Source organism: Manacus vitellinus, unplaced genomic scaffold, assembly GCF_001715985.3.
Source record: "Manacus vitellinus isolate BGI_N305 unplaced genomic scaffold, ASM171598v3 scaffold_3_pilon, whole genome shotgun sequence".
NCBI lineage: Eukaryota > Metazoa > Chordata > Aves > Passeriformes > Pipridae > Manacus > Manacus vitellinus.
In genome coordinates, this window is record NW_021940535.1 from 8,311,923 (window position 1) to 8,333,638 (window position 21,716).

A 21,716-nucleotide genomic window follows, 5' to 3' on the forward strand; every position below is an offset into this window, starting at 1 on the left:
TTGGTAGAGAAGGTGAAGTGTTAATGCCATTAGTGTTACATTATTCCCTTGTCTGTATTTTAAGAAGTAACTGTGTAATTTCCAACTTCAATTTTGTCTGTGCAAGGAAAGTCACATGCTCAGAAGTTTAATATGGATTCAGACATTCTGGAAACCTTGGTTTTCATTTACCCTTCTTAAAAATAAGGATTCTCATACTGTAATAGTTGTTACGGTCTGAAGTTAATCTCAAATACTTGCCAAGAAGTATGAGAGCGGTCATCCCATTCTGTTGTCCAAAAAATGCATCTTATTTTATGTAGTTAGCTTGATGTTGTTTTCCTTGTGATAGGGAACTGTGGTTTCTCACCATGACAGCTCATGGTAAAGCAAGATAAACCATGTAGGCAGGTTGTCACATATGTGATGAGAACGATCTGACAGAATCTGAACAGGAATGCCAAGGAGCACATTCCTGTGCCAAGCATAGAAAGGGAATTCTCAAACTTACCACGAAACAAAACTGAGTTTGCATAAGATACACATGCTTCTGTGAAAGAGAATAATCTAATGCCTCTATCTCTATCTTTCCAGTGGAGGAAATACCCAGGCCACAGATTGCCAATTGTACGTTCATGTGAATAGGACCTCTATCTTCTTGCTTTTTCAGACAGCATCTTCAGGAGAATTGAGGAACACAGGCTGACATGGAACTGACAGAGGTCCAGCAGCATGAAATAGTTGTCATGGTGCTTATGTTGGGACCAAAACCTCATTTTACTGTGAAAATAAAGCTGAAATTAAACTACCATCAATTTTTTTTCCCCTTGGAGGCATTTAATGATTTCTTGCTAATGTTCCATTCAGAATATAATTACTGTATGTAAAGTAATTACGGCTCAGCTATGTATAACTGTCGGATGAAGCTCAAATCCCTTTTGCGGGCTTTAATCAAGCTCCAGCCACATCTTCTCTTCTGTGAATCCTCTCATTTTATGTGCAGAAGTAGGAAGCATTTTTCTGTGGCACTGTTTATTTGGACCCTTACTTTTGCCTCACCTGATGTCCTAGGATGAACTGGTTGTCAAGAGAAGGGAACGATTGGAACCAGCGAAGCAGTGTCACTTCTCTCTAACAAGCCTGCAGAAATGTTAAATGCAGTTTTAATCCTCGCTGATTCTTCCATGCTGCTGCTCTGCACCAGGGACCTGTCTCCCCCTGAAGGCTGTGCCAGGGGCCAGAGCAAGAAAGGAGGGTTCATTCATTAAAAGAACCTCACTTGCTTCTTGCATTTAGTTAGTTTAAGAAAACACTTAAGAAGAAACACTGTAAAGCCAGCTGTTACTGTACAACAGCTTTGAATAGATGAAATTACCAGTGTTCTCTTGAGGCTTTTGAGGAGCATAACTAGCTGATCTCTCTTCTCTCTCCTCTGTAAATACAGCTTACTGTCTGGGTTAAGACTGAACATGTGAAAGTGACATCTTTTAAGCTTATATTACTATTCGTATTGTTGCCGTGGGATTTATGGTGCTGAAAAATCTCCCGGAGCAGTTAATTAGGGGTGAGATAAGAAAGGGTTTATTTTACCAAGGCTAAAGATGTTATAAGACGTGCGCCCCTGTGCCCGAGAGGTTACATTTTTATAATACCCTCCATCCAATCCCAGATGTGTCCACCCTGTGGCCTTTACTCTGGTCCACCCCGGGTCCACCCCCTGAGAATGGGTCTGGGGTGCATTTCGGGACCCCCTGTTCATCCCATCTTCATCTCCCTCAGAGCACAAAGGGTACATAGTCACCCAGTTTTTGACTGTGTTCTGTGGATTAGGCCCTGATATGCTGTTCTGCCAACAATCTAGGCCTTGCCTTGACAAAAGACTAAACATTTCTACTGGATTCGGGAGTAGGATTGATATAGGGAGCATAGAATGGGGTAAGAGGGTTAAGGAACGTGTAAACAAGGGTGCTAGAGGGAAAGGGAAAGGGACAAAGGAGAGAGGGTTGCTGCTTTTAAAATCTACTTATAAAACTTATAAGGCTTACCAATATTAGAAAAATAAAAAACCATTAGGGGCTTAAGGCATCAGTATCAGGTGTAAATTGTTCACAGTGTCTGGCCCATTCCGAAGTTCTCATCCTTTGCTGAGAGTAAATTCTGTGAATCACATTTTGCAGATGAGATCACACCAGACTGCTTATATCACAGCACAGATCCCTGTGGGACTTCACCGTAAATACTGCTCACATTCTCCTATACAGTTTCTTATTTTTTTTCTTTATCCATACAGAAAGGCTTCCTTGCACGATAAAGACCAATTGGATTTTTCTCAAAACTAAACATTTGTTAATGTAATAGTAAACATTCATGAAATCCCACAGAGTCTTGTGTTAAACAACTTAGTTCTAGGCTATAGTGTAGTTGTGCATGGAGATGTAAGATCCAGCTGAACAAGTATTTCATGCTTGCAAGTCCCAGTCTAATTGTTCAAAAGTAATATGCACACTCAATTCTCCCCTATGTCTAGAAGTCAAGATTGTGTTTCATTTATGTTGCAGTTTTGAGTCCTTAAGCTTTGTATTACTGTGCGAAAAATCAAATTTGTCCTCATCTTTTTCTTTTTTTTTCTTCCCCTCCTCCCCCTCCCCCCAAATGCAGAAAAACTTCACTGGCCTAAGACAGAGCTTTCTAGGAAATCAATCCTGAGTCTGGAAGTAGATAAGCTGAACATTAATAATGAAAACAGCCTCCAGCATCCACCTTCTGGGATCCTTAAGGACATTTTCACGACAGGAACCAGTAGCTACAATGTCCTTCTGCAGAGCAAGGAGGAGAAAAAACACCACGCTCAAAAGCAGTCATCTGCTCACCACAAGAAACACAGGAAAACCTCCAAGTGTTCTACCACCTTGCGAAGCAACGAGCACCGCAAAGTCAAAGCCCCGCTCCCCTTGCTCAGCAGTGGGTGGTACTGCACAAACAGGCAGCCCTCCATCATCGTCACTAGCCCAGTGGCTACCGGTGTGAAGTTTACAAACAGTATTTCAGTTGCAGGGAGCAGCACGGGACTGCCACCTCGACCCAGAAGTAGAACTAAGAGGCATTTTAATCTGACAAAGCCAAAGCAGTCCCAGTCCTCAAAAAGCAAGGGAAAAGAAGGCGATGTGTCTGGCCAAAAACTCTGTTTACTAACTGCAATCAAGCCCTCCAATGTGGAGAAAGAGAAGATTAAATTCTTCAACTCAGATTTCACATACAATCCTCAATTTGAATATGAAAACCCTGCTCTGCCAAATGTGTTAGCTAAGCACAGCCATGCATCTGACAGGTTTCTTAAGCAGGTATAGTTACTTTTTTTCCCTCCTGTTCCACTGTTTATTTCTTCCTACACCTAGATGGTACTTGGTTTTGTTTGTAGGATGTCATTTCTCCTTATCATCCTCCCCTACTGTTTGAAAAATGCATCAAAGATGAGAATGCAATAGTAAAACTGAAATAAAATATTTTTATTAAAAAATTAAAGCCTTCCTAGAAGTTACAGGATTTTATAGGATAAAGACACAGTTCCTTATAATTGGGTTTACATGAAACAGACTTTAAAGCAAGACAGTTTTATAGGCAATGAAGCAGAGTCTAGTACAGGAAAAATACGGTGCCTGAATAGGCAGAGGAATAAAGCAGCATGGAAACCCTGCCAATCCTCTTGGTGACACAGGGATTGGGAGGGGATAGGAATTATTTGAGGTCATCATTATTGGATAAGCGTATGTTGATGTTCCTTGCTTTAATCAACTTTGAAAGAATATGCATATACATTAGACTCAGTCAAGCAGCAGATTCCATTCCAGAGAGAGGTAAAATTTAAAAAGACAAACCCCTCCTTTTTTTTTTTTTCTCTCCATGATATGCAGCCACACTGGTAAGATAGCTACAGACATTCCCAACTGCCTCGGCTTCCTACCTGAGTCACAAAAAGTCCCAAACAACAACAAAAGCCTTGCTTTCAACTTTGACCTAAATGACAAAAACTGGTGCTTATCTATAAAATAGCAGAAGCTATTCCCACTTTTGCTATTTTTAAATGGTTTAGAAGGATCTTATTTAAGTCTGACAAGCTTTTCTGAATAGAGAATCTTATGTTTCAAGTGATACTTAACTTGGGAAGACATCCTGCCATTCCATGAGCTTCACTTCTTTGTGATATGAATATTTCACTTAAAAACTCCCAAAATTCCTGGTGAAAAGGATACATGAATTAAAGTACCATAGAATCTAAGAACTGATACTTGACTTGTGAACAGAGTGACTTTGTTTTTTTCTGAATCCAAGAATGCACAAAAGTGTTCTATACCCATTAAATCTTTGTATTGATGGTCTTGGTCTGCTTTTCCACATTGAAAATATCTGTCTATTTTAAAAACTCAGTTTCTTGGGTTTCATTAAAAATTTATTTTCTTTCTGAGAACAGCTGTTCTGTTCTTACAATCCATCTTCCACACTTCTAAACAACCAACTAAATCATACTGACACCAAATAAAACTGCTCCTTGACTAGAGCTTTTTAACAAGTTTTCCATTGATTTTTATAGCAATATTAGCAACACTAATCACAGATTACAACAAATCAACAATAACTAATTTGCCAAAATGAATTTAATACAAATTATCCCTTTCAGTATGGTCTAGCAGAGCCTTAGAAGTTATTTTATGAATGTTCATTTTCTAGATCAAGCTTGTCATTTGTTTACCCTTCTTTTAATAAAAAACCCCTACACCTAAATAATGAATATTTTAATAATGAATAATTCCTCAATATTATTCTGATTTCTAACTCTGCCTTTTTCCCTGTCCATAAAAAGCCTGGGAAAATAAAGTCTTTGTAACAACTTTATAAAAAGCAGTGAAGGATTTAATATTCAGTGAAGTATGATGCTTCACAAGATTTAGTTTAAGTCACTAGAAAAGCATTTATTCAAAGTTCAGCTCCTAAAAATACTGAACAAAAATATCTTGCCCTTAAAAATTACTAAACCAACAGCTTTAACACAGCTCCAAGCCCAGCAGGTGTCACTCTCTCTTTTTTATCTACAATTAACTTTAGAAATTTTCATCTCCACGCAAATTTAAATTTAATTTCATGCAAATTCACTATCCAGAAAAAGCAGCATTAATCAAAATTTTAATCAGCAAGTAGTGTAGGAGCACTTGCTTTTCCTCATTGCTATTTTTTTTCCACGCAGATTTTTCTTGTCAGAAGAAAAACGTAGGTATCTTAGAGGAAGTTCAGTTCAGGAAAGATGACTTCAGTTGTGAAAAAGTACTCACAGTATCAAGAATTGGATCTGAATTAAAAACAAAACTGTGTATAGTCATCCTTTTTGCTGCAACGAGGATAAATTCAGGTTTTTATTTTTGGTGTTTTTTTTTTTTTAAGAGTTTTGGCTTTTATTTATTGTTGTACTTATTTTAGATAGCTTTGCTATCTGCGAACAGAATTATTCCCATTTTATTTTACAAAAGGTACTCACTGCAACTTACACATGCTTGCTCTTTTATGAATAAAAGGCTGTAAACCCAGGTTTTTACTGAGAGAACTCACCATTTTTATTGGGGCCTTTTAGGATACTTCAGTGAAACAAGCTCAAAACCTGACATTTGGGAATTTTAGAAGATTTTTAATAATTTCAAAAATATTTTTACCCCCAGCTGTGCATATCCTGCCAGGACACTAAAATAGATTGTGTTTTCTTATTGCCCTTTCTGCTTTTGTGCATATCTATGAAATTGGTTAATATAGCATTAATGCAATATGTCTGGAAGACAAATCACTCTCTGCCCCATTTATTTGGGTTTTTTAAAGGCAAAGAACACTGTGGTTTTGCAAACCATTAACACAGCAATGCTGGAATGAGGAACACAGAGGCTTATGAGCACTTACTTTGTTCCTGTGCCTCTACTTAAAGATTTTAACCTCGAGCACAGCCCAACAGTTTTATCGATTGACTTTTCACAGGCACAGAGAAAACATTTTTGAGTTATTATTACATTTGAAAAATACTAGTTTTAATGTCTTTCTTCTCATATTTTGTTTTGTTTCTTTATTTCTCTCTTTCTACTTTACGTTGTTTTCTTCATAATAAGGTTCTTCATGAGTCACACAATATGTGCCTTTAGGGAAGCAAACTTGAGAATAAAAAAATAGCCTGCAGATTTGCAGCTTTTCACATTGATTGACATAGCTGATATTACAGAAATTAATTCTCTTATGGCTGTGCTTCAAGGTCACTGCAGCAACTGTGTGCTTGAAGCGCTAATAAAAGTTTCTCGCTCAAAGTATTTGTCCTTAAGTTTCTTAACACTTTAGGTGTTTGTTATTTTTGCTCAGATGCTAGAGGTGGCAATACTTACTTAGAAGTAATTGTTCCCAGTGTTGCAGAGCAGATGACTTAACTTTGCTGAAACAAAATCAGCAAGTTGCAACTTTAAGTAACCTGTTTCTTTGAATTTACAAGGAGGCGAGAAATCTACTTTTATATACACAATTTTTAAGAAATACAAACAAACAAAAAACCCCCCACTATTTTGTTGAATGAGCAATCTCCCATGAATGAGATGTACATCCTCTTCCCTTGTACTCATAAAAATATAGCAGTTTTGACTTAGTAAATAAACCAGTTATACCACATTGCAAGTGTTTGTATGACACACCTTTTAAGGCAATAATACTAGTAGCCTACAATTAGCAAATTTATCAGAAGTTGAAAAATAAGGTTAGGTGGAGCTGGAAGGCTGAACAACATGACATTCAACACTGAGTAATCCTTTGCTATGTCCAAGTGATGTCACAGCTTAGGCATGTTGAAGATTAAAAAACATGACACTGTCTGTAAAGAGCACCTAATTGTGAAATACTTCATTCTTTAGTAGTAACAAATTCCCTCCTTAACTAAGATTTATAGATAAGGCATGTTAATATATAACACAAATTATATCAGGCCATCCAAGTAGCATAAGTTCCCAGGGTTCAAGACAAACATCTCACTTCCTCTGGAAGAGACCATAGATCACTTCTGGTGATACTACAAAAGGAGCATAGGTTTATTGCAGAACACAATCTCATACAAAAACCAAGCAAGTATTAATTTTTAATTTCTTACAAAGTATTTAAAAAGTTTTCCATTAAAAATATTTCTAACAGCTCTAAATTACTTAAACATGCTCTTTATCCCACTAAGAACAAGCATGCAAAAGAAAAGCCACTGTAAACACTGAATAAAACTCAAAATACTACAGCCTGGGTGGACTAGCATCAAAAACCTGCACTTACCTCCCTCCCCACCCTTCTCTTGACCCAAACAGCCACCAGTTCATGGCTGTTGATTAAAACTAACAAGTTCAATTTGGTACCTCTTAGTGTTACACAATCATGCACCTGGGAAGCTTTTTTCCCCAGCAAATAAGCAATTCAGGGAGGAAAACAATGGTGTCTGCAAGCCTTGTCTGTCTTCTAGATCTCAGCAGAGACTGTGACCCTTTTGTAGCAGAGCTGCTTCTGAATGTCGGATGAGCTGATTTGAATGTAGGGGACTGAGCCCCTTTTCTGACTTGGTCCCCTCAAATGCCTCATGAGCATGTCTTATCAGTACATCCTTCTACAGTACCTCTCAAGTAACTAAGCTGCATTCTGCACATGGCTGACTCGGGATTCAGAGACCTACTTGGCTGTAAATAATTTGTTTTAAAAAGCCAACATCACCATAACCTAAACCAGGCAATTAAACAGCCTTGTCTCGCTTTTCTTAGTGCTTCTGTGTCATTGCTTTCTTGAGCATCAGTAGAGTTTGCTGTGCAAGGGGGCTTGCCCTGAGACTGCTGCTTCTTTTGGTACTCTTTGGTAGTGATAAGGGAGGTTGAAGCAGACCTTTAGCTAACTAAGAAAAAAAGAATAGGAATTATTGTTCCTAACCAGTAATGTGGTACAGCCACATACTTCTTGCTTTCTTCCATTTTTTACCTGTTCATGAGGAGTTTACAATTTTGCCTTATGAACTATGGCAATACCAGTATTCTGCTGGCCCAAAGGCTGGAAAATAAGCTCACAGTTGGATGCTGGAATAGACAAGACCTGGCATGCTGGTCTAGATTTTCCCTTTTCCCGACAAGTTCTTGCAACACCTGACTGAGTCATCTCACCTTGGAGACAGGTGCAGAATGCCAAATGAAGACTACTTCTGTTTCACTTGAAACAGAGTCAAGAGAGAAGGTATTAGGGGTGAGCATCCTTCTTAGTAATTTTTTGTTATGTGTCCAGCAATAAGGAGGCTTAAGCTTAATGACTTTCTCAGCATGTATGAGTTCAAACTTGTAACATCTCTTTGGACATGGCTGGAATGCCAGGATATGGGTTACTCAGCATGGCACATAAGGTAGAGGAAGCACCCTTCAGTATCCCACCCTTTCCCTTGGAGCTGCAAACTGCATCAGGTTGAGGTAGAAGAGGCCAGAGAGTCTCTATGCTTCTTCAGTAGGATTTATCTACAACTTGGACCTCCTGGCTCCCAAACTTGTGCTACCTGCCTTAGCATGGATGTCTCAGCTCCAGGGAGTTTGCTTTTACAGACAGCCAAGCAGAAAGTTTAATGTGTGTTTGGTGTCTGATGCTTATTTTCTCACTGTTTGTTATGTTGAGGTGGTTTTAGAAAATACCTGCACTCTGAGAAATGTAGGAGAGTCCTCTGGGATAACACCACCTATATAATACTGCATCTCATAGTATTAATGTATTTATAAATCAAAGCATCAGAACGGGATTGCTAATAAAGTTTACAAGCCCTTCTCAAACACCCCTGTTGTTATGAACTTTCACATTGAGAAGAAACTGCCCTCTTGCTCTCAAATGGTTTTGGCACTCCTCTGCTTCATCAAACCTGTTCTCATCCACCCCTACTCAACTGTGATCAGCGCTCTAGATTTGTCCTACTTTTTTCCAAAATTCTGTAAAATATCTTTGCAATTCTTTGAGCTTACTTTTTATCTTTTGCTACCTTTATTGGCTTTCTTCAGCCTATGAATCTCACTTGCCTGTTCTTCTCCATCCAAAGGCTTTGCTGTCACAATGTCAGAAAAGCTTTTTATCATTGTTTGATATGAAACTGAGCTGGATGAGATGTTTGGTTTGCTGAGAGGCACAATAGGCATAAAAATGTAGTGGCCTTGTTGCCACTTACTTTGGAGAACCCAACAACCACATGATCCTTTGGATATGGCCAAGTGTTGCCTGAGAGAGGAATGCTGGTTCACCTAAGATAGCACTGTTCCTTGGGACCTACCAACAATTCAGCTCATGGATGGACCCTTTCCAGCACTCGAGCCAATATCCTGGTCTTGTTTGATTTGCTGGTAGAGAGGTGTAGCCAGAGTGCTAGGTACTTTCTGAAAGATGCCTTAAAGAGTCTTAAAAAAGGAAAGGAACAAATCCTGATGGCTTTTGAAAATAACACCCATCCCTCAGTTCCTGCAGTAAATAACTTTCAGAGAATTGAAAGCCAAACCTTTCCGATCTACTGTGTTTTAAGTCACATTATTTAAAACTTTTGAGAGGAATTGCTGTTCTGTACAACCATACATTTGAAGATAGAAAGACCTATCTCAGAAAGGGAGGGTTCAGGGGACACCACGCAGCACAGCTGCTGTGCGTGCTCATTGTGGTATTGTAACGGGGAGAGGCAAAGCCAAACCATTTGCACTGGCTCAGGTGGTGGCAGGGCATTCCTATTTTTACAATATCTCTCTTCAGTTATCCTGATGCCTGATCGTATAATGAAAACTGGGAAAAGAAGATAACGTGTTCTTTGTCGGTGTCTTTCTTTACAACATCCGCTTCTTACTCCTGAATCAGGTGCAGGGGCACAGCTGCCCAGATGGGCCCGATCCTGGGAACCAGTCAAGTGTCACCAGGGCCCCAGTGGGTCCAGTGCAAGTCTCTGTCAAGCTTGACCTATGGCTGGAGTTAGCATGGTGGCGAGGGAGTTTTGGCCGCGCAGGAGGCGGTGAAAGGAAACATGGTTCATGTAACTAGATTGGGTGGCTTTATGGTGAGCCTGTTTCTGCCAGAGTCATTCTCGTGAGGCCACGCACGCTGACTTTTTGGCCAAGTTCTGTGAGTAACTTATTGTGGTGCTGCTGGGCTGTCCCTGAAGAACTGGTGTATAGACTTTAAATAACCAGTAGCAGGTTTCTGTTTATCCCTCACTTTCCTTTTTGCTATAAGCGCTCTCCAGCATATGCCCTCTGCTCCCATATAAATAAAGCCTTATTGTGGAGGCTCAGGTGCAGTGGGGACAGAGATCGCAGCATTGAGACACAGTAGGTAGATTCTTTGCTTCCATATTGCTTAACCCTCCAAAAATAAAGCCTTCTTTAAAAAAACAGAGAGAGTTAGCTTAATCTGTGCTAAGGTAGCAAATTATGCCCTTTCTTCATTCTTGAAAAAAACACTCAGATCTGACCAGATGGTCCTTCAAATTTAATAGCATGTATAAGTGGCAGACAAAGAAATACTGAATATTAGGTGCAGTATTTCTTTGGCATTCAGGTAAGTGATATTTCTCTTATCAAAGAGCTACTGGGCTTTAAGAGTGTGTCGAGCTGTCATTTATGGGTTTCAACAGCAATTACTCAGGGTTGCTTAGTTTCAACTTGAAAAAAACTAGAGTAGGATTGTTAGTAGCTGTGAGAGATAAAAGATTAATCCAATTTTTGTGGACAATTGTCAGTCTGACAATGTCAGAATTACACAGCTGGAAACAAGCATTTTACCAGCTTCATGCATAGAAATAAGTGTATAACATAAAAACAGATTCAGTCTGAAAGATTTCCACCTTCATTGTTAGTGGTATTTTCTTAGAAAGACTGTTAGTTTTTTAAGGTAATATCAGGAGCTTCTGTTATCAAATCTATGGAAAAAATACTATTCTCTGTAGCTGGACTGTTGCTGGGAAAGAGGTTATTCCAAGCCACATTTTCCTTTAAGGGTGTGAAATGACTTACTGGAAAGCAGATTACTGGGGATGAGCATTTCACACCCCACTAGTAACATCTTCAACATGCAGAGTTCAGATAGTGTTATGGGCATCATGCTGAGCTTTCCACCTACAAGGGTCTGCTTCTACCAGCAATACGTAAGAGAATTGTTGATACCACTCTGTTTGTCTAGTGAAACATGCCTCCTTCATTTTGGGGGGCAATAAAGATGTATCATGGTTTAAATGAAAATTTTAAATTAAAGTTCTGTAAATAAAATTCCTCTCTCTCCTCCTTTCTGAAACAGACACCTATGGTACAGAGGATTTCATTGTAAAGAGACATTTTTGGTTGAAATATTATCGTTAAAATTATAGTTAAACATCTGCTTAATCATGGATCAGTGTTTCTAAATTAGAAAATACCAAGAAATGAAGCAAGATGACAGTAATAGTTGATCTTTGTAAAATTCTTTGGAAAACCATAAAAAGAAACATGCTGACAAACTGCAAATATCCTGTTATATCCTGTTTTACAAGGCAGTTGTACAACATTCCCAAAATTAAAGAGAAAATGGGTATTATTTCGCTAGACTGATAATCATGATGTGTGTGGGTCTAAGATGATTTGATCAGAATCTTTTGTTAGTATTTTGGCATTGATGTACATCTGAAGCTGGTATAACTTCATTGCAGAGTGTGTCAGCCTGTATTAAATGAGTACAGCTTGATAGTGACTGTCAACGAGTTAAGAAAAGAAGAAAGATTTTAAAATTAAAAAAAAAAAAGAGAGACTGAGAGGGAGAGAAAGAATACGCATGCCAATCTGACATGGGGATCTTACTGCACTGATATTTGCTATGCTTTTGTATTTTATAGTCCATCAACATTATGGAACGAACATTGCAGAAATATGGAAGCTATGAAAAATTTGAACAGGCCACTGGAGGCAGCTTGCTGACCAAAAGTCGCATCTGGAATCGTGTCAGGAAATACATGGTGAAAGAAGGCTGTCTTGGTGAGGTAAGTCATACACTGGGTCAGGAAAGAAACATTTATGTAGACCTTAGATGTTACACATGGATAGACCCCAGAGACCATCTGGGAGGCCTTTCCTCCATAATTACAAGAATATTCCTTACATCATATTTTTCCCATGGCTATACCCACTCTAACGTTTGAACAATTGAAACGATGCAAATTCCTTGTGAATGCTTCAGCCATCTCTCTGGGCCTGTTTCCTGATTCATATATGCTTGTTCTTAAATTCACCTCTTTTGGGAGTACCCAAGAACGACACCCTTCCTTCCCTCCTTTTTTCAGCTACTTGGAGACTAGCACATTTCCATTTATTCATCAGTTCTGCCATCCGTTCTCTTGTATCAATTTATTTACACCAAAGGAAAGAGTTAAGAAAAGGCCAAGAAAAATAAGCACCAGCCCAAGAGACTGATTTATAAGAAGTACCACAAATGAAAGTGACATAAGTGAATAAAAATGTCTGAAAGAGGTTGGCTTGTTGAGTTGGTTTGAGTGCTGTTTTTTCCTGGATTTAAACATCTAATTTTTTAGAGCCCTTTGCAAAAAACTTATTTCCTATATTCAGGATTTAAAAAGACCGGTTTGATGGAGTTACATTGAATTGCTTGGAAAAGTCAAATGAAATTGAATGTTTAAAAAGAGAACTATTCCAAATGAAATCACCAGCTGACACAGTCCAAGACTTGGGTGAGGTCACTGGCAATGAGCAAGAGGAGTCTGGAATGGGAGATCAAGAGACAAAAATTAGTTTCCCAGAAACTAGGTTTAATTGGTAAATATAATATTATTAGGAGAAACTGTTAAACTCATCACACAGTTTTGTGAGACTATGATCTGACACTCATAACCAGACCTTACCTGTGTTTCTAAGAGTTAATGACAGTTTAGAGCAAGCATAAAAAAAATTATATGTTTGGCCTTTGCTATGCTTTTGTCTCCCTTTGCATTCAGTTTTGGCTTGGTTTGACTTCATGGAAGCAGGATCCTGCATGCTCATCCAGCAACCCATGTCCTTCTTAATGAAATGCTTTACTTTTTCTGCAAAAATAAAGTTCATACAGCATGTTTAGTATGGTCTAAAATATTATGAAAATACTCTTGCCAGCTGAAGAGATGTTAATAAAGCTAAGTGGTACCTGTGCTTTAAATCTAAATGCTTTGGTATTTACCTATTTTTTCTGCCTTTTAAATATAAGTTTTATACGACTGACTGTTTGCTGTTGAACTTGAAGCTGAATGATGAGTTTTGAATACAGGGAAGTGTCATGTTAATGCCTTTGATCCCTGGGTCCTTTTTTTTTGATACTAAAAAAGTCATCTTTCTTTTAAGTACTCTCCCTTGTACTCTTCTGAACAGTACTGTTTCTTTACGCTTTACATGAAGAGGGAAAGGTGCTTAGTCTTCAACAAAGAGAGTTTCCCTTCTCCCTCTCAGTCACTTGTTTAAAAGGGCTTTTTGAAGTCAAATAACAAAATATATAAATATGCATTAATTTCCTTCTCTGGCAGTTTTTGTCTTGATGACCAGTTTTCCAAGAGAAAACAGGAAAGCAAGAACTATATTCCTGTATAAACCAAAATGAAACAATACCAGCATTTTCATAATATTTCAAGTCCTCATCATGTAACAGGAAACAAAGTACACAGTGCTTCCTCCTCCCATTCATATGGCTTTAGAACTGCAACTGAAAAGGTTTCATACAGTTAGATATACAGATACCAAAACAATTTATGTGTATTTACCTAGTATTTTTCAGTTCTCAGTAACTCTAAGATAATTAGACACAGTTAAAAAAATGGAATTTTGTCTAATTTACTCTGCATTTAGTTGCTCCCTGACCCTTGAATCTAGTCACTGTTACTGTATTAAATTTTGCAGTCTCCTGTCTGTCTATCTTAACCCTCTTGCTGAATCCCACTGAAGCCTGAGGTTTTGTCAGCAGCACAGGTGAGTAGGATAAACTCAGTGGAGTCAGAAAGGTCTCTCACAGGTGATTGCTGGCAGCAAGGAAGAGTTGTGAAGGGCAAGGGACCAAAGAGAAATGAAATAACGGAAGGACCAAAGGAAAAAGCAAGAACAAGAGTGAGAAGAGAGCTCTTTGCTACCTGAACTCTCTCCTCTTCAGATTGTGGTCCATCTCACGGAGGACCTGCTATCTCGAGCCTCAATGACAGTGGTGAATGGCCGCCCCACTCTCACTATCAATATCTCCACTGCACGAGAGCACTGGCTGGAAGGGATGCTGAGACACGAAATTGGTATGAATGTGACATCAGTTCTTCAGGCAAAGGGGAGTACTTGCATGCACTCTTAATTATTTCACAATGATGAGCCAGGCACTATATATAAAGAACCTGTGCTTTAGGTGTGCTATAGGGAAGGAGAAACCTTTTTATCAATGCAGCATGCAGTAAAGGAATTCCTAGGGTTTGTGTACGTTAGCATTTTAGGTCAGATCCAGAGTGAGCTCTTGAAGGAAGTCTACCAGCTAGTCCCACTTACTGCACTGAGGTTCACGTGCCAAAGGAATCTTGGAGCAGGCAAAGTGTAATCCTTTCAGATAATGCTAGTCCAGAGGCTATGCTCCAGGGCATACCTTGTGTGCTGTCACTGCTCAGGGACATTTTACTCATGAGAGCAATTTAGAGATACTTTGGAGTTAAAAAAAAAAAAGGGGAAATGAAAATAGTTTGACCTTTCAACCTCAGCTCCAGCCATTTCACTTTAAAAATCTGTTTGTTACACTGTATTGCTTGCAAATGTAGGCAATGCTTTAGGCAGAAAGAATTTACCCAGCGACCCCTAAACTGCTGTAAGATTGCCTTGGTTTTGCATTACACAAGGCGGGCCCAGCCCTGTGGAAAATTCCTGCAAAATTTTCAGTGCATCTGTTTTAATTAAGGACATCTAAAATGCATTAACTTGGCTAGTGCCTGAATATCAACTGAAGAATAAGCCTTGCAATTGCCTTGAACCACAGTTACTCACATTGTAAGGGGACAGAGCATCTTCCAAGGCTGCCATAGGGCTGTTTAATCACCTTCAGGAGGCAGCATTTCTGCCCCCTTACTTTGATTTTCCTTCCTTCTTGTCATTACAATGCCTAGCCTATGCCAGAGATATTCAGCATGTAAGACACTTTTGCAAATTCCTTTCCACAGATTTGGAAAGTCAAGTCTTCCTGATAGTTGTATTCCTTAGGCATTTTCAGAAGTCTCACTTGCAGTCAGCAGGTGAACATTTGCATTGTGTATCTATCTCTGACAAAATTCTCTGTTGCAGACAAGGCCAAAGGTGTCACTTTCCCCAGTTCCCAGTCCTACCTGCTCAGAGTTCTGAAATGGGCGTCTCCTTATATATCTTATAATTTTTTGTTAATCATTCAATGCTACCACTCTAAGTGCCATAATCCTTCTTCTTTTCAGGAACTCATTATTTTCGTGGTTTTAACAACAACAGCCAGCCTTGGTGCAACCGGAATGGACGTAGAAAACATGGGTTAAAACCAATCAACCCTACAGAAGAGGGGCTGGCGAGCATTCACAGTGTACTGTTCCGCAAAGACCCTTTTCTTTGGAGAGCTGCCCTGCTCTATTACACAGTGTATCAAGCTAGCCAAATGTCCTTCAGTCGGCTTTTCCAGGACGTGGGAAAATTTGTCAAAGACCCCAGTACTAGATGGGATTACTGCGTAAGAGCCAAGAGAGGGTGGACTGACACATCACAACCAGGTGGGTTGCCTATTATTTGTCTTCTCTTTTTTTGTACTTCAGGGAGGTTTTCAGGACATGCACAGAGCTCCTTCATCATGTCACACGGTAAAACTTTTGCAAAACGGAGAAATGGGACTCCACACTTTCTGAGGTGTCAGGAATTTCACTATGGAAAACAGGGCTGAAAATGCATGTGTGAGACTTTCAAGCTGAATCAGTAAAGGATTTTTTTTTGTTGGAAGTGGAATGTAAATACAAACCTGTGAAAAAGTCCATACTCACAGCTTGACTTGCCCTTTCATATTTATTACAAGAGATGCAATGTTGCAGTGGTTATTCACAGACACTATCGTCTGTGTTTGATTTCTTTCTCTGGCTAGTGGGTTTTACCTTCTAGTTAGTTTTTGGAAAGGTTTTTCAAGTCAGGGGTATAAATGTCTAGTTTTTAAAAATAAAACTGTTCTGCTCATAATGGCTTCTGAGAACATGCCAAACCTTGATAGAGTGCAATGTATCTCCATTCCTTTCAGGCTGTTTCAATAAGGATCAGGTGTACTTGGATGGCATCCTCCGAATCCTGAGATACAGGGAGTCCATTGATTTCTATCTTCTGACAGCCCTTGGAAAGGTGAGCAGACTGATTATGCCCAAAGGCTGCAGTTTTACCATTTCAGCAAGCCTGCCTGCAACGAGCTCTGAGTCATCCTGCTCTCTTTTACTTTGATCTGGAAATCTCAGCTCCGTACAGCACTTTGAATTACGCTGTGCAAGTTGCAAATATTTTGAGGTCCTAGAAACTTCTACCAGATTCTCCTCATTCCTTGCTTATTGTTTTATCTCCTCAATTAAGATTTTATGGTTATATTTCTCAGACTTTCCTCCCTTTATGGAGTACTACCTGACTTGTAGCACAACAGATTGGCTTGGCCAAGCAGGACAGGTACTAGATAAGGTGGTAGCCCTAGCAGGAAACAAAATTAACCATTTGATTCTAGCACATCCCCTTCTACCACAAAGAATTTTTTATCTCAAATTTCTCTCACTGGTGGCACCTGTTTTTCAAAAATCATTGTGGGGTTTTTTTCCCCAGAATGTATGGTATTTCTACATTGACAGAACATATTTTATGTCCATTCTAACTGTCACAGCTTGTTTGTTCTGAAAATCATCCTAAGAAGTGCAGAAATTTTGTCACACTTCTTGAACCAAATCCTTGGGTTGCTAAGTTTCCACAGTTCATAAAGCAGGGTTCATACTCACATAAACTGGGAGTCAAATTGACGTTAAGCTTGCATTTAGAGCTGGTATACCAACATTTCTGCCTACTTGGCAATAAATGGGTGGTAAAGGGAAGGAGCATATTATGACAGAGGATTTTGGTCCACATTTAAGTTTTGCCTTTACTGTCAGAAACATCCATATTGATAAGCAAGAGCTATTTAGGTAAATGAGCCAAGTTAGAAAGCTCTGAAAATAAAATTGCACTGTCAGATAAGTCTTTATTCTCTGAAATTTCCTTGTGCTTTAAGCCTGCTTAACTCCACACAGCTTCTGCCTGCAACTCTACTGAACACACACTGTTCCTGTGCTGCTTCATGCCTTCATGCTTCATGCTGCTCCCTGTCTCTCTTCAGGGAGTCTGGAGGATTGTTAGACCACTCTAAAAATGTAATAAGTCATTCCTTATATAATTACAGATTCCACTATGATCCACATTGCATGGCATCCACGTTAAGGGTCTACAAGCAATTTAATTCTAGCAGTATGATAATTTATAAGTGCTTGACTTTACAACTTCTAAAATCAAGGGATCATAAAGTCTATTCTGAATGTTTTTGCAGCAGACATCTTCTGCAGTCAAAACTGGAAAGCTGTGTATAAGAGCAGTGCCTACTCTCAGGATCACAGATCAGTTGAGGTCTGCAGAGACCTGTCAATATCATCTAGTCCAACTCCCATGCTTAAGCAGGGTCAGCTAGAGCAGTTTGCCCTGGACCATGTCCAGTTGGGCCTTGAATATCTCTACTGATGGTGACTCCACAACCCCTCTGAGTGGCCTGTGCCAGTGTTTTACCACCCTCACCATACAAAAGTGTTTTGTGTTCCAATGGAATTTTGTGCATTTTAACTGGTGCCCATTGCCTCTTGCCCTGCCAGCAGGTAGCCCAATGCCCATGTTGTCAGGTGTTTATACACACAAAGATGCTCCTGAGCTTTCTTTTCTCCAGGCTGAACAGTTCCAGCTCTCTCAGCCTTTCCTCATAGGAGAGATGCTCCAGTGCCTTAATCATCTTAGTGACTCTTCACTGGGCCCATTCCAATATCTCCATATACTCTCAGAAAAGACGAGTTCTGTGAGCACAGAGAAGTATGAAACTTGCACTCAGATATAGCCTGTGGTTATTACAAGTTTATCACAACTTTGAAGGGGGATTTATTTGGTTTTTCAGGGTGGAATAGGATTGGGTTGTTCCAAAGGGAGTGTTAAGGTTGGCTGGCACATCTTCAGGTTAGAATGAAAAGCACAGGATTTAAACACAGGGAAACCCAGCATTTAGTGGGAAAATTTTCACTGCCTTTTCAAGTTTCTCAGTGTTGTATTGTAACAAGTGAGCTCATCTTTCTCAGCGTGTCTACCTTGGGCATATTTCCATTGCAAATACAATAAAGGTGTGAACGTAATAGGAAACGGAAGCAATCCACTGTACTGCTGACAGTGAATTGCTTCTGTGCTTTAGTAGGTAGTGTGAGTGTATTCAGGACAGAGCCACGCTCAAGTTTCTGTGTCTTCTGTTCTCCTCTGAGTGCTATAGAGATCTGCCTGATGGAGGCAGCTGTGCCTTCCTGAGGCTCCTGAGGTTACTTACAGTGTAGAAGAACGCGATGTGTGGAAACAGGACACCTGCAAGCTGTTCAACATGCCTAGAAGTGACTAAGGGAAAAACCTGAAGCCTGAGAAAAGATGGTTTTTAAAAGGAGCTGTTTTAAAACTTTGCAGGAAAGAATCGAATACGGGAAGCACTGCAAACCATTCATGTGGCAATCGTGTGCAAGTAATACTGAGGAGAAATAGAATGCAGATCTTGGGTGCACTTCAGTATAACATAACTACCAGAGTTTTAAAAAGCAAAAGCAGCAAAATATCACCTACTATTGTGTTACCCAAGAAACACATGAACACATTACAAAAAGCATAGGTTGTAGCCTCAGTCTTTTTTATCTAGCACAATGGGTTTATTTACATGTGGTGAGGAAGACAGCTTGTTTCTGCAATAGGATGAGATTATGTTTTTGATCTTCCCAGGATGTCAACTTCTGTCATTTTTTAGCAATTCAAGAACTGGGGAAATACATCCCATCCAAACTATACCTCAGATCACAGATCATGTTTCTTCCTTGCAGCAGTAACAGAAACCCCTGAACATAAATATGAGGAGGAAAAGAGGTAGAATTTAATATCTCGTTTGGTACTGTTCTCAGTTCTCCAGAGGAGATGGTATGATTTTGTATAGCTTCTCTGTATCCACTTTTAAACAGGTTAGTCAGGTGTAATGCCACACCATCTTCAAAAAGCAGTATCTTAGTGACTTGGGTAAGCCTGGGCATGGGTGTATGTTTGTTTTTTCAACGGGGATGCATCTTGTCATTGCAACTGGAAAAGCACACACATGTATTCAGATGCAAATTCCTTCTCTTTGCAGACTTAGTTCCCATTATCATCAGTGAGATGCACCTGTCCCTACGAATCAGGTTTATCAATCTGGATTCTAATGTCCTATCTTTCCAGAGAGCCCTTCCGTGCCCCTTACACATTGGTGAATCCTTCATGCTCCCTTTAATCTTTTCTGAATAGAAACCATCACCTGCTAAGAAGGCAGGCTGTTTCCAGGGAACCCAGATGGCACAGTGCTCAGGTCCCTAGAAATGTGGGGTAAAAAGGTTGGAAGGAGCAGGCTCCACTCTTAAGTCACCTGGCACAAACCTCCTATGATGAAATAGGACTTGCCAGTTAGTAAGCACAGCTAGGCTGGTGGGTTTTGCCAGTACAAATGCTTCTGTCCTTAGGATGCCCAGAACACACAGCTTGTAGACAAAGCAGCAACCACACAAATTTCATCACGCTGGATAGCTGCCCAAGGAGTCCTGTTCTGTGCTGGCAGGGCAGCTTGTGGAGAGCCAAAGCATCTGTCTATTCTGGACCATCATTCACAGCACCTTGAGCTACCATGACTTTAATCCTAGCTTGTAGAATCATAAGACTATGAAGAAAAAAATATCAGTTTTCATTACAAAAAAAGGGTATTTGGCCCTGTAGTAGCCGGGAAATGTTTAAGAGTTTGACACTTACACTCAGTAAGCTCTGATGCCAAGAGGCAAACTCAGTCTCCACCCTGCAATTGAATGGAGAAAACAAAAAACTAAAATTGGATGTTTAAGTGTTCTTCATGCTTTTGTTAGTTACTAGAAGTGCATTTTAATTTAACTGTACATAAGCACATTTGGTAGTGAAAATGAAAACATCAGAGTTCAGGTCAGCTGGCACCATGCCTTTCCCAAAGCCTCCTTCTTGTGCCATGCCTGTCCTGCACTTTCTTTCTAGTTCCTTAGTCTTTGGCACAGTGTTTTTTCCATTCTCATGTCAATTTTTCCACCTCTTTGAGGAGTGACTCCAGGACTCACACGCGCTCCATCCTTTCCCTCTCTATTCCTGCAGCTGCTGTAGATCATTCTCATTCAGCTTCTTATGAGTCTGTTTACTGACTGAATCAAAAACAAAATCAGGAATTATGCAGGCATTTGCTAAAATTACACTTTTTTGCATTTTCCACTGAAGCACACACAGTCCTGTTTTCAAAGGTTTCTTCAAGATTTTAAACTCCCCTGCTCTGAATTATTTTCTCATTTACAAGAGAGAATTTAGAGCAGCAGCAGAGAAGTAACAGGACTATACTACTAAACTAACCCGTGTCCTTCCTTACAGATCTCATACGAGGATGTGGATCGCCTGAAAGGATTAGCTGTGATTGAGAACATGAGGGTGCCTCACTTTTTGCAAGACCATGCCCGGTACATGGAGCACTTGGAAAAGATCATGGAAGTCAATGAACTGACTGATGAGGAGCTCCAGGATCTCATAAATTAACAGTAGTAGCCCACCTTTGTGAGGAGGTAGAACCGATCTTCCCTGACCTTGCAAAAATGGACTTACGAGGAGTGGGAGGGAAGGGTGGCCAGAATATGTGGAATTCAGGAAAAGCTCCGTTATGTTCCTTTTGCATCGTGATTGTATACTGATTAGTTTTTAAAGGGACTGTGCATTTTTTTTTAAATTTGGCTTAGAAATTCCTCTGCAGTGATCTGTCCAATCATTTATTCTATTTTGTATGCTAGGTATAGTGTTTGGTGCTGTCTCTTGTAATATACTGTCTTTTCCCACCCAGGTTTAGAGGTGGAAGAAAGGAGAAGGAAGAGAAATTCCCCTTTAGTTCACTTGTGTTTGCCTTATCTTTGGTCATAGCTTTCACAGTTCATAGAACAACCTACAGCAGTTCTATTGCTGCATTGTTGTCTGCATTACTTTCCCATTTAGTCGTCATTGCAATGAAAACAGAAAGTTTAAAAACGGTGCACAGAAGCAGGTCTTTGTGCCACAGGATCAGAGCTCTGTAATGTTATAAAACATTTTGGAGTTTTTTTGGTGAAAGAATAAGCATTTTAAAAAGAGAAAAAAGATAGGTATTGCTGTTTCAATGGCTGTAAGCAGGTAGCAAAGTTATTTCCCTTTATTCCCTCAAAAAGATACACTGTTCCACATCTTTATCTGTAAAGTACATGTTTCAGGAAGCTAAATTCTGGAAAGGGTCTGCCTCCTCTGAGGACAAGCATAGCATGTCTAGGAAGTTCAACATGGGAGTGTTTTGGAAGAAGAATCAAGCAGAACTGTGATTTCATGGCTTATGTG

At 39.6% G+C, this 21,716-nt stretch overlaps 1 protein-coding gene across 1 annotated transcript; it reads left to right on the top strand.

Annotated features, from left to right (window-relative positions):
- Nucleotides 1-350: 350 nt before the first annotated feature.
- On the top strand, nucleotides 351-21,436 carry KIAA0895 (KIAA0895 ortholog). Its single transcript, XM_029961749.1, has 7 exons — nucleotides 351-363; nucleotides 2,638-3,320; nucleotides 11,879-12,022; nucleotides 14,167-14,299; nucleotides 15,467-15,772; nucleotides 16,285-16,382; nucleotides 20,736-21,436. Exons 1-7 carry the CDS (start codon nucleotides 351-353, stop codon nucleotides 20,895-20,897), a joined length of 1,539 nt encoding a protein of 512 aa, XP_029817609.1. The 3' UTR covers nucleotides 20,898-21,436.
- The last annotated feature ends 280 nt before the right edge of the window (nucleotides 21,437-21,716 follow it).